This window comes from Neophocaena asiaeorientalis, unplaced genomic scaffold, assembly GCF_003031525.2.
Source record: "Neophocaena asiaeorientalis asiaeorientalis breed wild unplaced genomic scaffold, Neophocaena_asiaeorientalis_V1.1 scaffold70, whole genome shotgun sequence".
NCBI lineage: Eukaryota > Metazoa > Chordata > Mammalia > Artiodactyla > Phocoenidae > Neophocaena > Neophocaena asiaeorientalis.
The window spans coordinates 12,506,868-12,527,119 of NW_020175410.1; the positions used below are offsets into that span (position 1 = coordinate 12,506,868).

Consider the following 20,252-nt stretch of genomic DNA (forward strand, 5'->3'; position numbering starts at 1 on the left):
ATGATCACTCACTGGCACTTGCTGGCTGTGTGGTCCTGATCAAGTTATGTAACCTCTCTGTGCCTCAGTTTACTAGGAAACAGGAGCAATAATAGTACCTACATTGTAGATATTTTCTGAGAAGAATAAAGATCACATAACACTGCATAGCATGGAGCAAGCCCTCAGTACACGTTAGCTGATGTTACTCACTTACTCTGTACCTCTAGAGTTTCAGATTGTGTTGTCTTACATGTCACTTGCTGATAGGTGGCTTTATAAATGCTCTTAAAGGATATCATGTGGACATGATTTAGCTCCTTTAATACCATGTGTAGTAGATGCCGTTGGTGCCCTTCCCAGACCCCCCTTTCCCTTTCCAGGTTGGGGTATTTATACCTCCAGAAGCTGCAGTTGTTGACCACCAAACCTTTACATACGTTTGTCCTTAGCTGATGGAAGCCACTTCAGCTGGTGATGTCTGGAAGATTATGACAACTGGCCCCTGTGGGTGTCCTGTAGCAAATGGCTGGCTGAAGTGGGGTTCTAATAGCCCAGACAACTTGCCTCTGGGCTGAAAAGCCTTGGTGTAATTGAGAAACTTCCTGAGCACCCCATGGGTTCAGGATGAAGCTAGACTTCTGAAACCGCATCTTTGCCTGTCTTATCCTCCTTCATCCTGTTTTCCTCCTTCCTTCAGAGATTTCTCCTGAGAGCTCACCATCAATAAATCACTTGGACAAGTGTCCCTGTCTTAGGCTCTGATTCTAAGAACTCTAAGACACGAAGGATTGTAAAGACCTTTACAAGAGCATCCATATCTTTCATAACTTATGTCCTTATCACTGTGTATTGTTTTGTATATTGTTTGGTATACAGAAGAGAATCATGAAGTATTGATAAAGTCACTTGCAACTTACATCAGAAATATTCACCTAAACATAGAGAAAAGTGCATGATGTTGCAGGGGAGGAAAAATAATTTTCCCTCTATACTTCTAGGTTCTTGGCTGAGACCATCCTGTAATAAAAGATTAATAGAAGAAAAACAAACAAAAGTTTAGTAACGTATATACCTCCTGTATACGTGGGAGAGACCCAGGAAAACTGAGTAACTCCCACAAATGGCCCAAGCCACCACCTTAAACGCTGCTTCCAACTAAAGACAAAAGAAGATGCTGGGGAGGGGGAGGGGGAGTCAGACATGGGAGGTTAGCAGGCAAAGCACAGTAAACAAGAGTTATGAGAGTTGAGTTGCTGCCTTCTCCATTGATAAGAGCTTTTAGAGATTTAGATTCATCCTCCTCTTTCTGGTACAGAGAGGGAGACACAATTACAAATGGAGATTTCCCTTATAAATGTAAATGTCTCTTATAAGAGGATAACTTCTACTTGGTTTTCATGGCTTCCCCTGTGTCTGCTGTTTCTTAAAAATAATTAGCTCAAAATACTCCTTATGCCAGAGAGGAATACTTTGGGGTGGCATATTCTGCTCCCCTCCAGTATATAACTTCATATTAATAACAAATGATTTCTTAACTCTAAAATGCTGTGATTCACCATATTTAATAATAATTTAAGCAAAACACACTTAATTTGGTGGAGGTGAATCTTAGAAGACTTGAGAACGCTTGCCAAATTTGATACCATGGGTCTTGTATGAAAAATTTCAAAGAGTGAGGATCAAAACTCTCACCACCCTCAAGGACACCTAGATACACAGAGAAGCACAGCATATATTGTCTGCATGGAGAGTTCAAATGCTCAGAGTTGTATTGAAGTCAAGGATTTAAAAGGATTCAAAGAAAACATACAGATGGCCAACAAGCATATGAAAAGGTGCTCAACATCACTAATCATTAGAGAAATGCAAATCAAAACTACAGTGAGGTATCACCTCACACCAGTCAGAATGGCCAACATCAAAAAACCTAGAAACAACAAATTCTGGAGAGGGTGTGGAGAAAAGGGAACCCTCCTACACTGATGGTGGGAATGTAAATAGATACAGCCACTAAGGAGAACAGTATGGAGATTCCTTAGAAAACTAAAAATAGAACTACCATATGACCCAGCAATCCCACTACTGGGCATATACCCTGAGAAAACCATAATTCAAAAAGGGTCATGTACCAAAATGTTCATTGCAGCTCTATTTACAATAGCCAGGACATGGAAGCAACCTAAGTGTCCATCGACAGAGGAATGGATAAAGAAGATGTGGCACATATATACAATGGAATATTACTCAGCCATAAAAAGAAACGAAATTGAGTTATTTGTAGTGAGATGGATGGACCTAGAGTCTGTCATACAGAGTGAAGTAAGTCAGAAAGAGAAAAACAAATACCGTATGCTAATGCATATATATGGAATCTAGAAAAATGGTACTGAGGAACCTAGTGGTAGGGCAGAAATAAAAATGCAGACTTTGAGAATGGACTTGAGGACACAGAGGGGGAAGGGCAGGCTGGGACGAAGTGAAAGAGTAGCACTGACATATATACACTATCAAATGTAAAATAGATAGCTAGTGGGAAGCAGCTGCATAGCACAGGGAGATCAGCTCCATGCTCTGTGATGACCTAGCAGGGTGGGATAGGGAGGGTGGGAGGGAGGCTCAAGAGGGAAGGGATATGGGGATATATGTATGCATATAGCTGTTTCACTCTGTTGTACAGCAGAAAATAACACAACATTTTAAAGCAATTATACTCCAATAAAGATATATTAAAAAATAAATAAAATAATATAGAACCTTCAAAAATTATAAAAGTAGAATCTTTAAAAATTATATGTAAAAAAAAAAAATTATATGTAAATTTATTATATTGAATATATAGTTATATACATATATTAATTTTAATAATAGTGAAAATATAAAATTACAAACTAAAAAAATAAAAGATTCAGATATAATATGATTTAATTACTCTTTTTAAAAAACATTTTTATTGGCGTATAGTTGATTTACAATGTTATGTTAGTTTCAGGTGTACAGCAAAGTGAATCATTTATACATATACATATATCCACTCTTTTTTAGATTCTTTTCCCATATACACCATTACAGAGTATTGAGTAGAGTTCCTTGTGCTATACAGCAGGTTCTTACTAGTTACCTATTTTATATATTGTAGTGTATATATGTCAATCCCAATCTCATCCCTCCTCCACCTTATCCCCTGGTAACCGTAAGTTTGTTTTCTGTATCCATGACTCTACTTCTGTTTTGTAAATAAGTTAATTTGTACCCGTTTTTAGATTCCACAAATAAGCAATATCATATGATATTTGTCTTTCTGTGTCTAACTTACTTCACTCAGTGTAACAATCTCTAGGTCCATCCATGTTGCTGCAAATGGCATTATTTTGTTATTTCTTAATGGCTGAGTAATATTCCATTGTATATATGTACCACATCTTCCTTATCCATTCCTCTGTTGATGGACATTTAGGTTGCTTCCATGTCCTGGCTATTGTAAATAGTGCTGCAATGAACACTGGGGTGCATGTATCTTTTCAAATTATGGTTTTCTCCAGGTATATGCCCAGGAGTGGGATTGCTGGGTTATATGGTAGTTTTATGTTTAGTATTTTAATGAACCTCCATACTGTTCTGCATAGTGGCTGTACCAATTTACATTCCCACCGTCAGTGTAGGAGGGTTCCCTTTTCTCCACACCCTCTCCAGCATTTATTGTTTGTAGATTTTTTTGATGATGGCTATTCTGACCAGTGTGAGGTGATACCTCATTGTAGTTTTGATTTGCATTTCCCTAATAATTAGTGATGTTGAGCATCTTTTCATGTGTTTTTTTGGCCATTTTATCATTTAATTTCTCTTTGTCCCATTTTGCAGATGAGGCAAAGGTGATCCAGAGAATTGAAATGCCCCAAATCACACAGCTGGTGACAACAGAGCTGGGGTTATACCACAAGTGTTTGTTTTCTGGTCTAGGATGTTTTCCACTCTAGCACACTTCTCTCAGTTACCCTCTTCAAACTAGTTTAAAAGAGTAGGTTTGCTTTTTTTTTTTTTTTAATATATATATACTCCATCACTCCAGAATTACATAGAGAAAGAAAGCACAGAGTTGACAACCAAGGGCACTAACCACCTCCATCCCCCCAGTGCCTCCACTAACTAGGCCACTTATATTCTAAACTTCCAGGTTGGGCCACCCTCCATGGGAAGACCTAAGAGAGGATAGATCAGATTGCTGGAACTGTTACCAAGTATCCCCATTCCCACTTTCACCAGAATATAACGGGAGGACTGAAGACTCATAGACCAACAAGCTAAGGTAGCAGTTACAGCTAATTCAGGGGAGAAACATACCCTCATTAGGTAGAATATATGTCACCTTTTACTTCTTCCTCTATCCTGCACTACTGCTATCAGAGGAGCTAAGGCCCAAAAAGCCCAAGAAGAGAAGAGGAGGGGGAGAAAGTATCTCAGAGCTGTACCCCATCCACAGAGCACTGGTTCTCAATGGGACCAATAGTGCCCCCTACTGGTTTTGTAGGTACCGGTTAGGGATGTTGAGGATTGAACTACGTAGAGTAGCTCAGTGTCTCACTAATGTCTTTCAGAGTTTCCACAGGTTTCTTGATAATTTATTTAGAACTAAAACGGCCTAGTGTAAAGTCAAAAGGCTACTTGTTTCCTGTTCGCTTTTACCAATTATAGACTAACGTATTTTGAAGTAAGAAAACTTGACTAGGGCTTCCCTGGTGGTGCAGTGGTTAAGAATTCACCTGCCAATGCAGGGGACACGGGTTCGAGCCCTGGTCCAGGAAGATCCCACATGCCATGGAGCAACTAAGCCCGTGTGCCACAACTACTAAGCCTGTGCTCTAGAGCCCGCATGCCGTAACTACTGAACGTGCGTGCCACAACTACTGAAGCCCACATGCCTAGAGCCCGTGCTCCACAACAAGAGAAGCCACCGCAGTGAGAAGCCTACGCACCACAATGAAGAGTAGTCCCTGCTCGACGTAGCTAAAGAAAGTCCACGCTCAGCAACGAAGACCCAATACAGCCAAAAATAAATAAATAAATAAATTTATTTTTTAAAAAAAGAAAACTTGACTAATAAAATATTTAACTTATAAGGGCTATATTAGGGGAAATTATTAAAATTGATTTTTAAAAGTCCTTTGTTTTATACAGAGGGTCAATCACAGATTCTTTGAAATAGAAATGTTAGTACTTTAAATATGTTGATTCATAAACATTCAGTTTGACACATTTTTTTCAGAAACAAATCCACTCTGTTATGTACAATAAGCTTGTAATCACATGGGTATAAATTTTGTCTCATACTGTTCTTTTTCATCCTGACATTATACTCGGGACTATTAAAGAATAACAGCTAACATTTTATTCATTCATTCAACAAATATTTACCAAGTGCTATTATGTGCCAGACACCATTCTAGATGCTTGAGGGTAGAGCAGAGAAAAACAAATCAGAAAACTTTGCCTACAGGGAACTTATAGTCTAATGAAGGAGACAGGCAATGAATAAGGTTAAAAAAAAAATTAAATGAGGCAATATAGTGTGATAAGTCCTAAGGAGAAAAATAAAACAGAGAAGGAATAGGAAGTGTCAAGAGAAGTATTTCAATTATTGAGAGAGTGGCCAGGGCAGGCTTCTCTGAGACAATGCTATTTGAATGAAGACCTGAAGGAGTGATCCATGAATGCTTATTGCTTATTGATTATTATTGATTATAAGAGAAGATTATTCCAGGGAGCAGTGAGCTAGTACGACTGGGAGGAGCCAAGTGAATATGGGGAAGAGTAGTTTATGGTATCAGTGATCACGTGGGTCTTTCGGGCCATTGTAAAGACTCTGGATTCACTCTGAGTGACTTAGGGAACACTGGAGGGTTTTGAGTAATAGAGTGATACTATCTGTCATATATTTTAGTAGCATTATTCTGGCAGCTATTTTGAGGTTAGACCATAGAGGGCAAGGGTAGAAGCAGAGAAGAGACAATTTCGGTAATTAAGGTGAGACATGATGGTGGCTAAAACCAAGGTAATAGCAGTGGAGATGGGGACGGGTGGTGAGATTCTAAATATATTTTGAAAGTAGAGATAATAGGATACGCTGAGAGATCAAAAGTCAAGAAAAAGTCAAGATAACATCAATGATTTGGGTCTGAACAAATGAAGAAGGAATGCTGTTTCCTGAGATGAGGAAGACTTGAGAAGGGGAATCCCATGTTTAAGATGCTTGTTACACATTCATTTGAATGCGCAGTCTGGAGTTGAGGGGAAAGGCCAGAGCTTAGGAGAGAGCCATGAGAATGGATGGGAATACCCAGGATGAATAGGAAAGAGAAGAGAACAAAGGATTAAACACTAACCCTCTAAAGTGAGGGAGATGAGACAAAATTAATAAAGGAAAGTGAGCTTGTTGTGATGATTAGTTAATAACTTTTGAGCATTCACCATGTGCCAGACACTGTGCTGAACACACATGCAATACCTCTATCACTTTATATCTGTATGTATCTACTCTTCTTCCTTCTGTCTTTGTACGTGGACCAATAAAATGATAGCAGCTAACAAGCATTTGTTTATTCAGCAAATATTTATTGAGTAACTACCACAGACCAGGCACTCTTGATTGCTAGGGGTTGAAGCAGCAAACAAAATCAACTTTCTCTCTTACTGTGTTTATACTACATCACTCTATAAATCATTCTTTTCAGCTGAGGGTTTTTTTCTTATCACATAAAAGGTAGTTTGTATTTGGGGTTTCTTCTTCCATCTAATCAAGTTGATCACACATTTTATCATATTTCGTTTTTCAAAGCCAGTTGAGGGAAGAATGGATACATGTATATGTATGGCTGAGTCCCTTTGCTATACACCTCAAACTATCACAACATTGTTAATCAGCTATACTCCAACATTAAAAAAAAAAAGCCAGTTGCTTTTGTATATGTTGCTATTTTTGTTACATGAATACCAATCTCTCTCAACCTACAGCCTATACTTAACACACATGTGACTCATAGACATTCAAATATATTCTATGACAACTCGCTTTCTTCCCCAGGGCAACTCTATTTCTCTGTTTCTACAGAGCCAGATGGGTTTTCAAGACATTTGGAAAGAAGTGTGATTGTGGCAATAATAAGTAATTCGTTTGTTCCACAAACATTTATGAGATCTTACTTTCCAGGTCTTGTTCTTAGCATCGGGATACAATGGTGAGTATGACAGGTAAGTTTCCTGTTCTCATAGAACTTATATAATAGTGAGAGGATTAGACAAGTCAAATTAAAATAATAAACATAGTGATTTCAAATGATAAAGCTATAAGGAGAGTTTGTGATACCATGAAGTCATAAGGAGTGACTGAGATATTGGGCAACATCATATAGGCTGATTAGAGGTAGTGCCAGTGGGACCAACACCCAAATGCCAAGAAGGAGTCAGTGAAGTAAAGATCAGGAGATGAGCATTTCATGCAGGGATAAGGGCTAAGCAGAGGGAACAGCTCATGCAGAGGATCCAAGGTGGGAACGAACTTGTATGAGGAGAATAAAACACACAGTGTAACTTGAGTCTCGTAAGGTCAAGAAAGAGTGATGGGATGAGGTCAGTAAAGGGAGACAGTGGTCAGATCCCATAGTCACTCAGTTAGTGACTTCCATGGTGAGAAATAAATAAGGAGCTAAATGGGGGGCTTTATTTTTATTTTGAAGGCATCAGGTGTTGTGACATAGTCTAATGTGTTAAAAATACTCTGCTCTGTGGGGTTTAATGGAGAACAAAAGTGGAAACTGGGAGTTTCCACTAAACTAACATAATGGTCCCATAAGAACAGATAGATTTGAACTAAACTGGTGACTGTAGATATAAAGAGATATGGGCAAATTAAAAATGTGATTTGGAGGTAGGACTGACAGGACTATTGATAGACTGGGCAATGAATGGATGGGAGGTGTTAAGAATGATTCCAGAGTTTTTAGCTTGAGAATCCAAGTGTGTCATTTACAGAAATGAGGAAGATTGGGGGTTATCACCAACACTCCAGTTTAGGACATATAGCATTTGAGATGCCTGTTAGACATCCAAATGGATATGTTAAGTAGATAAAAGTGTTTGGAATCCAGCGGTGAGATCGAGACTAACCATAAATATATGTATATGTTACGTGTATGTAAAGTTTATGTGTATATGTACTTGAAATCACATAAGGAGAGAGTAGAGTTAGAGCCTTGAGTCAGCCCAACCTTTAATTGGCAGGCAGAGGAGAAGGATAGATTGATTGAAAAGCAGTCAACTAAGTAGGAAAAAAACAAAAGAATGTGGTATGGTAAAGACTAAAAAAAAGGCATTTCAAGAATGACGAAGGATTTGAAATTGTTAAATACTGCTGAGAGGTTAGACACAATGCAGATGGAAAAATGTGTTCTTTGGTGACCTTAGGGCTAGCTGCTTTGTCATACGTATTGAGAGGTCCAGTAAGATGTGGCAACATGATGAGTTGCTCTTGACAAGAGCACTTCCTGTTCTTCCTCTTCCCAGTATGAAAGTTTACTGAGTGGAATGTGGGAAAAAAGGGAGAGGAAGTGGAGGCAGAGAGCGAAGATAACATTTTTGATAAGTTTTGCTGGGAGAGGGAGCAGCGAAGTGGGGTCCTTACAGGAAAGGTATGTAGAATCAAATAAGAATTTTAAGTTTGGGATGAAAAAGAATCAGAGATAGAGCACTCCAAATGGAAACGTAAAACCTGGGTGTATGTGCTGAATGTCGCAGAGGAGTGAGTGAAGTCCTTGAGAAGGCAAGAGAGAAAAGGAGCCAGAGCAGTAGCCAAGGGGTTGGTCTCTGACCAGACCAGGGCATGCCCTCCACTGTAAGAAAAAGCAAGACAGAGAATACAGGACATTCAGTTGCCCAGTAGGAACAACTGAGCCTTCTCTGGCTGGTTCAGTATATCTAGTCCAGACTAGTGTACTCAATTCTCTTCTAATACAGACATTTCAGTTCAATTCAGTTTTTCCCTCAGCTAATAGATAGTCAATAAGAGGAAAAAAACAGTGGTAGTGCTAGGAGATGTATGCCCATTTCAAACTGCAACTAATGTTTTCTCCTGCCCTCAAATGGCAGGTTGTCCCTCCTGTGTGATTTAATATACAAAGCTTTTCTACATAAAGCTAGAACAAATGAACATTTGGAGGGCTTATGACACTTTAGTAAGTAATGTATAAGCAACATGAGATTTGGGTTAGAGTATAAAAATAACAAGGCATTTTCATGAAAGGGTATCTTTATACTTGAAAGGTCAAGATCCATTACTTACTGCTAAATATAACCCTGATAATAAGGTCTTTAGGGATTAACTCTCTCAATCCTCTAATCTGATTACCAACTTTGGCAGATGTTTCTCTTAGAGCATTAGAGCAATGTATTAAATTGTAGCTATCTGTTAGTTCTCAATTATAAACTTCATGTTTGAAGTAAAAGGAAATCTGAGATAGAGCTGTCCACGTACTGAACGAGGGTCACGAGCACATGCTCTATATAATGAGCCTGGCTTTGGTCCCCACTAATGTGGAAGAAAAGGATGTGTGCACAGAGACCAGGGGACCAGAATTCAGACTGCTAGTTGTATAGTTTTGACCAAGTCATGTATCTATCTAAAGCTTCAGCTTCTTCATTTGCAGAGTGGGGAGAATAAAGTACCTGTCTCAAGTGGTTATCGTGGGGGGTTTAATGAGCTAATGAATGCAAGGTACAATGCAATCTCTCAATAATAAACATTTTATCCAGTATTGTAGTTATTGCTATTGAGGTTTCCACATGGTATACAAGAGTTAGGGGAAAATTTCCCCTTCTTCTCCCATTCTTAATGTGTCACTCTCTAGTGGACTGGTAACCCCAGCTAGAATTCTGGGTAGGTGGTGAAGCTGCATTATGCCAGAAAAGTCTTGGATAAAATAGTCCAAAATCTGTTCCAACCTTCTGTGTGCCCTACATAGTTAAACGTGCAGCACCTGAGTGAGAAAAAAGATGGTCCGCATCCTACGTAGGCACGACCTTTGAGGGAACATAAATCTAGGAAGAAGAGAAAGGGGGTTTCTGAGATTCTGCCCTTCTGCAGAAGTCAATGCTTTGTCATAACCACAGCTGCTAAAAGAACCAACCAAAGCAACTAGCTGATGAAGAAAAGTGTCTGTGTCCCACAGGCACTGAAGATGTAATGTGAGATATGTTTGTGTGGATTGGTTTTTATTTCTAATTGAACTCTTGCTTAAGTTTTATTTATTTCATCCTCCATAGTCCCATAGAACCTGGTACATATTTTTAATATTATAATAAGAACACTATACTGTGACTGGGTCATAGAGTGTTCATCTGTCTACCCTATTTTGCCGTGAGATCCCTAATGTGTTTATTCATCTTTGTATCCCAAATGTGCACAAAGGCACAAAGTTGGGCACATTTTAAATGTTTAAGCTGTTTATTTTTAAAATAGGTGAATGAAAGAATGACCATGGTAAGAGACACATTATATACACTCCATTATCTTGTTCTGCCTAGGGAGAAGGAGAATAATAAAATTAGGCATGGGGAATGTCTCATCTTCTAAGTGACTCCACTTTATTACAACACTGACAAATGTACTCTGTGTCCGACAGAGGGTGCATTAGAGCAAACATTTCCTACAAGGCCCAACCCGCTGGAAAAATGTCTAGTTGGTGAAGGAGCTGTCTAAACTTTAACAGAACTCTCATGACCCCTAATCTCTCAGAAGAGATTAACTGCCTTTCTTAGCAGATGTGCAAACTCCTTGTTAGTGCCAGCTGGACTCATTTCAGATTTTATTTTGACAGGGCTAAACTAACGGGCAGCAAGAACTTTGTTTATTAAGAAGTTATCAGCGGGCTTCCCTGGTGGCGCAGTGGTTGAGAGTCCGCCTGCTGATGCAGGGGACACGGGTTCATGCCCCGGTCCGGGAAGATCCCATATGCCGCAGAGCGGCTGGGTCCGTGCGCCATGGCCGCTGAGCCTGCACGTCCGGAGCCTGTGCTCCGCAACAGAAGAGGCCACAACAGTGAGAGGCCCGCGTACCGCAAAAAAAAAAAAAAAGTTATCAGTGTAACTCCTTAAGTCACTATGTTATGTTATACGCAACCCCAAATCACTGGGCTAAATTAATTCTCCTCATTCACTCGTAAGTTAGACATGCCACCTCTCCCTAAGGTATCTGACAGAGAGGAAGACCATCTACCTCACTCTTTTCTTTAAATTCACGGTCACCTTTCAAGACTGTGGAGCTCTCAGAGGGTAGAACAGCATGCTCAAGGCTTGGGAATTCTAGGAGCTACTGTGTTCCAAGTCAACTTCACATCTACTTGTTCTGGGTCCAATGCGGGGGAGGGTGTAGAAGAGAACAGAGGCAAGGATCTGACACCTCAAAGCTGCTCCTGAACTCATGGGAGCCTTTGTGTGTTTCAATTCTGGAGTTTAGTGTTCTGCTCTACAGTCTTGATACAGTAGAAAGAGCCTAGGTCTGGGTATGTCAGAAAGAATACAAGACTGAGTGAGTATCAGGAATGTGGGTTCTAGTCTCAGCTCTGCCAACAAACTAAGGTAATTAAACATGGCCAGCCATTTTATCTTTCTAGGTCTCAATTTGTAAATGTAAAATAAAAATACTGGAACAGATGGTATTGATAGTTCTCTTCAGCATTCAAATTATAAGAACTCCATGTCTTATTTTACAGAGATCTAAACTATTTTGAGCCTCTGTCTTTAGCTGCAGCCACTAGAGCTGTCACTTGGTCTGGCAATGACAAATCAATCTGGGTGACTGTTCTTCCCTGATCCCTCCAGCCTTGTACTTCCTGTTGACTTTGGATTAAGGAATTCTTTTCCTCAGCTGTGGTAACCTTTTGGCCTAGACACTGGTTTAAGGAAATAGAAGTACTATGACATCCCTATGGGGAGGCTGATCGTGGTGGTCACATGGCTACTTTCACATAGTCCTAAGGATAAATCCAGTACTTTAAAGTAGTCCCCGGAATTTTAGATTCCTCTTATATAGGAAAATATCTTTTTCATGGATATAAAAATCCTCAAGTGTTTTGCAATTGAGGAGTAATTTCCTTCCTGATCATCTGGCTTGACAATCTCAAACTTCTGACTCCCCCCGCACTTGTTCACTTCTTCTTCCCTGTCCCTGCTCAGCGGTCACAGAGGTTTTAGAGACGCACCCTATTTGGCATAGAACAAGAGAGGAAACTAACATCTCTAGAGAATCTCTGAATACAGATTTCAACCTGTGTCTATAGACTCCATACCACAGAGGGGTGAAAAGCCTGGTTTTGAACCCCTCCGCCTCTATCTGTCACACAGCAGGCCTGAGTGGACTGAGTATCTGCTGGGGCTGAGAGAACCCTGAAGCTCATTTCCCCAGAAGAGACTATCACAAAGTGGTATCTGATTGTGTGACACCTTCCTACGTGGAGAGGTGACCTCTGAGCACAGCCAAAGAGGAGAGCTGATGGGAGCAAAGCCACAGGTTGTAGTCCTGCAAGGCCAGTTCATGTTGCTGTGTTTCTTGATTGTGGTTAATGCTCCATCTTAAAATGCTCTGCCAAGGCTTTCAGTGGTAACTGAGACATGGGATGATTCCGATGGATTCTGTGCCTGTATGTGAGAAGCACATCTCTCAGAGTTCTTAGGCGCTTTCCCTTTAATCCTTATAGCACACATGTACGGGACAGTGATTATATCCATTTCACAGATAAGAAAACTGAGGCTCTGAGATTTTATGTAACTTGTCCAAAGGAACAAGGAATAAAATCCAGGTTTCCTCAGACTCCCAAGTCTGCTTTCCCATTGCACCATGGAATTTCCCAAAATAACCTGCCCTAATTCCAAAGATTTCTCTTTCTACATGAAGCAAAAGATGATTAAAAACTGTCAGCAGCTGAGAACAAAGAACAGAAGTGACAATAGTTAACGCTAAATGGTAAGTCTGACTGAGTCTCCATCCTTGAATTTGTTTTAGTCCGTTTCGGAGATATATTTAATCATATTCAGAAGAATGGAAATAGGTTAAGTTTGACGTTGAATTAGCTTTTCTTCTGAACATGATCCTGTATAAACGTGTGGTAAAATTTTCCTCCCCTAATTATATTTGGGAGGTATTGGGAAGGTCTTATCTGATTCTCATATGAGTGTGTTTTTCCAAAACCAGCTGGCTGCCGCAGGGCTTGGCGTGCTGGAGTCAGCCCACACTGGCTCTGGTGAACTGATTGTATCCATCTATTTCCAACTCTGGCAGCTTGAAATCAAGCCAAAGTGAGAGCATTTACTCCATGGAAATCAGTAAAATATACAAACCACCAATTGCCCCCCCCGCCCCGCCGCCCTTTTTTTTTCTCCTGGTAAGCTTGTTGTTAAACATGTATCCTTACATCTCTGTCATTTTTATTCATAGATATCTAGTAATCTGACAGAATAAATGACACAGTATTTCCAGACCAGGTTAGTTTTCCTAGGAATATGGTTCTCTGTCATGGCATCAGGATAACTGAAAACTGGCCCAAGGGGTTATAGTGTGAAAACATCCCAGACTATTAACTCGCTGTGAGCATAGAGATTCTCAGAAACTTGAAAGAGAACTCCTGTAAACTCCCTCCAGTATCTTTAGGAGAAGCCAAGGATAATTATTCCCTTAAGAATATTAAATAGAGCAAGAGGAAAAGGGGGAGGAAGGGAAGACACATTCATCAAGAGAACCCATTAAAACCTTCTCCAAAAATATCCTTGATATTTCATGTAAAATCCCAGTGTAGATAATTTGTTTTGTATAGATAAAAAGTTAGGCTCAGGCTAATATATCAAAGGAACAATTAACTATAATAGATGCACTGACACTAAGAAATGTATGGGAAGGGGCTGATCTGGCCAAAGCTTCAGGATCCGCCCCCCGCCAGGGCCACCTCTCTTTGGACTTTCATGTTCCAGCTCCAAAAGCATAGTTAAAACACTGACACATAGCTGATGGCGGTGTAAAATGGTATAATCATTCTGGAAAACTGTTTGGCAGTTTCTAATATTTTAAAATATTTTACTCAAGAGTAATAAAATTGTTTGCACACACAAAGCAGCTTTATTCATAGTTGCCCCAAACTAGAAATAACACAAATGTCCAATAATAGGACCTTTGTTGTATACTCATACATTGGAAGACTGCTCAACACTTAGAAGGAACAAACTCTACAATAGCATGTGTGTCTTAAAAATAGTAGTGGAGTAAAAGAAGTACAAAACAGTAAATATCTTATGATTCCATTTGCATGAGATTTACAACAGGTGAAACCAATCTGTGGTGCTCAGAATGGTTGCCCCTGGCCTGGGGTTGGAAGGATTGACTGGGAAAGGGTATGAGAGAATGTTCTGGGGTGATGGAAATGTTTAATTCTTGATTGGAGTGGTGATTACAAGGGTATATATAGTCAAAACTGATCCAACTGTAATATTATGAGTCTTTTATGAAATGTAAATTAGAGCTCGATTGAAATATGAATGTGTATATCTATGTATAAATGTAAGGAAATACATATACTTAAATTTCTATTAAAGGGTCTAATGCAATGAGCCCAGCTCCCCTTGGCCCTGTGAATTCCACACTTTCTGCCCTTCAAAGACGTGGACTTTGTGCTTTCAAAGTGTGGATTCAAGCTTCAGCGTGATGCTGCAAGTTGGAACCTTGTGCAATCACATGCAGGTCATTTCCCTCTAGCCTGTGGACTTCCCATCTCTGACACAGTGCCCCATCTGGTCATCCCCGCTCGGCCACTGGAGAAAGTTTGGGAAGCAGGTTCAACTTGGTGGGGAATTCCTCTCCCCCGCCCACACTCTCCAGTGCCCAGGGGGCGGCAGGGTCAGAGCTCTCAGGGCATGAATCAGTCTCCCCTCCAGGCTCCGCAAAGGCACGCTCCGCCCTGTCCCAGGTCAGAAGGACGCTCACCCTACATAAAGCAGCAGCACCCACCACGCTACTCAGACTGCCTCGAGGTTGGACGCTGTGCACCTTCCTCCCGCTGGCACATTCTGGGGACGCCTCACCCCACGGGCGGCTTGAATCCAGACACCATGTACTCTGTTCACCCCCTCCGGCTGGTGGTTCTGCCGCTGCTCCTGGTGGGAACTGCACTGGGAGATGCTCCTCAAGCGCCGCCAGGTATCTCCCTGCCCAGGGGACCCCCTTAATGCCCCGGCCAGGTGGCGAGGGCTCCGCGGACCCCTGCACTCGCTCTCTGTGCCCCGCTTTCCCCGATCCCTGCCGTGCACCATGCAACGGGGCACTTGCACCCAAGTTTGCACTTTCTTTCTCTGCAGATGCCCTTCTGCTGTGCTGGGAAGCTGCCGGGACAGAACTCCCCGGGAAGCCTCTCCCTCCGCGGAGATGTGGCTGACCTCCTCCTCTCACTCTCTGGCTCTCCTTCTGCCCCTCCTGTAGGAAATAACGCGGAGATCTGCCTCCTGCCCCCGGACGAAGGGCCCTGCCGGGCCCGGATCCCCAGTTACTACTATGACAGGTATACGCAGAGCTGCCGCGAGTTCATGTATGGGGGCTGCGAGGGCAATGCCAACAATTTCGAAACTTGGGAGGCCTGCGATGAAGCTTGCTGGAGGATACAGAGTAAGTGCTCGCACGCACACTCAAGACTCTTGTGCTGCTCCTTGCACTGAAGGGCTAGTAGTAACAGCTTATTTTCCAGATCCCATCTTCTACAGTAAGTTTTAGCCTGAATTTTCTCAAATATTAAGTAAGGCTTTTAATGCTTTTCAGTTTACCACAAGTGATCACAAAGTTTACAACGCCTAAGACATCTCCTCTCTCCTAACTGGCATTTATCATAATTCACTGCGTGTGCAGACTCAGGGAAAGATTTCACCAGTAAGACATAACGCTGCAAGAGTATAATGTATTAGGTGCAACATAAGGGCTTGTCTGTATTTATTATAGTTCTAAACCTATGGTTTTTATGCCTCCTTGAGAATAGCATTTTCTCGTGTCCACTATCTATCAATCTGAAATACTTTTAGTGGATTTTGTTATTAAAGTGTGATTTAGCTAATTATAACCTTATTTTTGTCCCCGATACCCCATCAGGTCTTAGATTAGTATAGAGATATAGTGGAGATTCACGATGCTGTTTTCGATTTTATTTTAATTATGTTTATCTCTGTTAAGGCCTGTAACAGAACCTGGGGCTCTGCTATTCAAGGAATTGAGCCAGGGAAAAATGTGTATTCCTATGAATAAGTCTGATTAACTTCGTATGTAGAAACAATCAGAATACTGAGAGAATAGTCTTTCCACTGAAGTTGAAAATTTATCATAGCCAAGCCAAGTCTGGAGACACTGTTAAAAAAAAAAAAAAAAAAAAAAAGCCGAATCCAGTTCCCTCTCAGTGTCTGTGGGGATTGGTTCCAGGACCCCACCCCACCCATACCAAAATCCACAGCGTTTGTCTATAACCTATGCACATCCTCTCTTATACTTTAAATCATCTCTAGATTACTTATAATGCCTAATACAACATAAATGCTAGGCATATAGTTGCCACCATAGGACAAATTTAAGTTTTGCTTTTTTTTTTTTTTTTTGAACTTTCTGGAATTTTTTTTCCTGAATATTTTCTGTCTGGGGTTGGTTGAATCTGTGGATTCTGGACCCAGGGATACAAGGTCTCACTGTAACTGGACTAGTGGGCAGTCTTTTGGGGGTTTACTAGCCCAGCACCAAATATGATGCCTTCCCCCACTCCACCCCTGGCCACCACCAGTTGTTTCTGAAAATACAGTAAAGTTTTGAAAGTAATACTAAGAAGGTTAAATTTTTACTAACATTGTTTTATGCTCTTCTTGTCCTAGAAGTTCCCAAGATTTGCCGGTTGGAAGTCAGTAAGAGGCAGTGTGGGGAGCTCAGAGAAGTGTATTTCTTCAATCTAAGTTCCATGGCATGTGAAAAATTCATATCTGGCGGGTGTCACAGCAGTGAGAACCAGTTCCCGGATGAAGCTACTTGTATGGGCTTCTGTGCACCAAAGAAAGGTAAATATTCTTTTTACAGTGTTTCTATTTCATTTCCTTATTAAGGCTTTAGGGTGAAAAAGTTAACAATTTGATGTGGAATGAACATGGTTTGCGTTCTGGTGATTTCACATATGATATCAATCTTCACACTATTGCCCTGTGAGGGAGTATTATTATCCCCTGTTCTACATATTAGAGTGCAAGCTAGAAGTTAACAACTTGCCAAGTTCTCAGGGCTGGAAAGTCACAAAGCTATGATTCAAGTTTTGCTTCCTCTTCTGCATTGTTTCTTTAGAACTATTTCTCATCTATGTAATTTACACGTAAAAAATTACAATCTTCATTAATGACATGACCTCAGGTTTGTATGAAATCAGGTATATATGAGATAGTGTGATAGAAAGACTTCATGGTGAAACCTGAAAATTTCTAAAGTTTTTGGTTAGATTTCTGTGTTCTTTAGTAGTTACAAATTGTAGCACAAATTGATCTCTATCCCTCTTTTCTCTCTTCCCCATTGCTTACCTACATTCCCCCCACACAATCCCTAAAATCATGGGTTACTTGGGTAGTATGTAATGTTTGTACAGGCATTTTCCGTAGGCACAGCAGAGACACGTACACAGAGATAAATAAGTTCAACAAACAAGGAAAACTTGCTTTGGCAGAGACTTTGATAAAGCTCTGTAGCTATACAGTGTTGAATATGCAAAATTTTGAATTAATGAGGAGATGGTTGTTGCTGGCGTTCTTTTAAATTGTTTATGTAAATGTAAGTGTTCCAGTGGCTACCTGGGAATTAGATACATGTATTCTTGATTAATAATGGAAGGAGAGCTGATAAAAACATTTAAAATAAAACTACCAACACAAGAGAGTTTACCAAAGCATGTCACATATTTTCCCATGAAATGTAGCCCATTTTTACCTGGCCATATCTGTTTTTCAGGTTTAATTTCTTTACACATTCAAACGATACAAGGACATAGCTTGATATTCTGTCCACTTTATAAAAATTTAGAGTTAACAATATATGGCATGTAAGCTGTTTTGAAATTCAAGGCACACTTTTTAAATGGCGTAGTATATTTTGGATTCAGAACGAAGCTTCTATGGGATTAGATTTTCTTCAGTTACTTCAGTAATCAGCACAGTTTAGTAAATATGCTATTACTGCATTTTTAATTTTATTTTCTTTTTCATTAAGGTCCATCATTTTGCTATAGTCCAAAAGATGAGGGACTATGCTCTGCTAATGCAACTCGCTATTATTTTAATCCAAGACACAAAGCCTGTGAGGCCTTCACCTATACTGGCTGTGGAGGGAATAACAATAACTTTGTTAACGTGAAGGACTGCAAACGCATTTGTGTAAGAGGTAGTGGATTTTTTTCTTATTCAGTTTTTAAACTAACTTTATAAATAACTCATAAGCAAAATTATATTTTGATGTATCCATTTTACTAATAACATATTGCCATTTCTAGACTACTTCTACATAGATAGTACTTTAGTACTGGTCAGTTTTGTCAAAATGCTTATACTGGCTAGGTAGGGTGTTATTGACTAAGTGGATAGTGAGTAAAACTGACTTTATAATCATTAAAATTAAAATGAGGTGAGTTTGTAAGCATGTCGTAAGTGGTGATTTATAGCGAGCCTACAGACTGGGTAATATGATGTTTATTTTTATTTTGTTGACCTTAGCCTTGAAAAAGGGAAAGAACAAGAAGATGCCAAAGCTTCTCTTTGCAAGTAGAAGACTGAAAATTAAGAAGAAGCAATTTTAACCCCTTTTTTTTTCCCCGTATGTCATCTTGTGAATGCCTTTATGATTATATCTGAAGGATAATATGGTAACACAAGTAAGCGAATCATTAGTGATTTATTCACCAGTTCTTATGTTATATTTTTAAATTTGTGTATTTTTTATACATAACTAGCTGCTATTCAAATGCGAATCTATTATTTTAAATTTAATGTTCAACTATTTTTTTATGAGGTTAAATTCTTGCTGTGCATAAGATATAAAAGCAAATATGACTCACCCAGTTCTTGGGGTTGCTCTCCCTGATTTCAGAAGATGATAGTAACTGAAAAATATAAGACAATATAATCATATTCTTTTAACACATAGGATTATAAAAAGGACCAGCAAATATATTTAATTTTGCATTTAAAAGTCAGATTAAATTTTGGGGCCAAGGAGACAAACTTGCAGACTTACCAACACTTCAAAAAATGTTACAAATGCTACTATGTAGACACTGCTAACTTACTTCTATTTCTACAGTGTCATTTAAAAGATAATAAAATAAAGTAATTTTTTTGACTGAATTAAAAAGCTAGTAAAGTAATTACAACCAGAAATGCACTCCTCGGGTCGGGGTGGGGGGATTCTCTGTCTCTCTCTCTCTTCATCTATCCATCCATCCCCACTCAGCGTTAAGTTGTTAAAATTTTTGTACTGTTCAAGGTGCTTATTTATACTATACCAGAGACAATGCATAAATTTAATAATTTAAATTCCACTAATAAAATATTCCTGATAAATATGATCATCCCATTTTAAACAGTTTTTTTCTTTCTCTGTAACAACAAGATTTTTTTAAATTCCTACATTTTCTTGGCAAGATTAATGTTTAAAAGTATGCCCCTGATATGGCCAAATTATAAGTACATTTGCCCTTTTCTTGAGCAATCCCTCCTTTAAAAATCTATCCCAAAGGTATTGTGACAAAAAAAAACCCCAAAATGCTATATGCCGTAGTTGATATATTATTTGGAATAACTGAAAACTGGAAACAAACCAGATACTCATCAATAGGGGGTTGGTTGAAGAAATTATGGATGAAAAATCAGCAAATTATCAATATGTGGATATCATCTGATCCTCAGGATACATTAAAGAAAAACAGGGTCTAGAACAATATGAATAAATACACACACACAAATCACAGAAGATACAAAGATATTAAAAATGTTTACCTATTAGATGAGGTAGGAGACAAAGGATTGGACAGGTATTGAAGTGAAATTTATGTGAATGTACCTTACTATAATTTTGATCCTGGATCATGTAAATATTTTGTGTAATTAAAAAACAAAATTAAATCAAAAAGAATAAAAAGCATTCCTTCTAAAACTGGAAACAAGACAAAACAATTGAACCTAAATGAATA

At 39.5% G+C, this 20,252-nt stretch overlaps 1 protein-coding gene across 1 annotated transcript; it reads left to right on the top strand.

Moving 5' to 3' along the window:
• The first annotated feature begins 14,867 nt into the window (after positions 1 to 14,867).
• On the top strand, positions 14,868 to 19,628 carry TFPI2 (tissue factor pathway inhibitor 2). Its single transcript, XM_024767120.1, has 5 exons — positions 14,868 to 15,208; positions 15,488 to 15,670; positions 16,909 to 17,088; positions 18,278 to 18,448; positions 18,778 to 19,628. The coding sequence occupies exons 1-5, from the start codon at positions 14,926 to 14,928 to the stop codon at positions 18,858 to 18,860; spliced, it is 900 nt and encodes a 299-aa protein (XP_024622888.1). The 5' UTR covers positions 14,868 to 14,925; the 3' UTR covers positions 18,861 to 19,628.
• Positions 19,629 to 20,252: the final 624 nt, after the last annotated feature.

Excerpts from the sequence above, each read along its gene's own strand:
- TFPI2 (XM_024767120.1), top strand. The coding sequence starts at position 14,926 with ATGAATCAGTCTCCCCTCCAGGCTCCGCAAAGGCACGCTCCGCCCTGT. Across the intron at positions 17,089-18,277 it reads CTTCTGTGCACCAAAGAAAG|GTCCATCATTTTGCTATAGT; the intron begins GTAAATATTCTT and ends TTTTTCATTAAG. Across the intron at positions 18,449-18,777 it reads CAAACGCATTTGTGTAAGAG|CCTTGAAAAAGGGAAAGAAC; the intron begins GTAGTGGATTTT and ends TGTTGACCTTAG.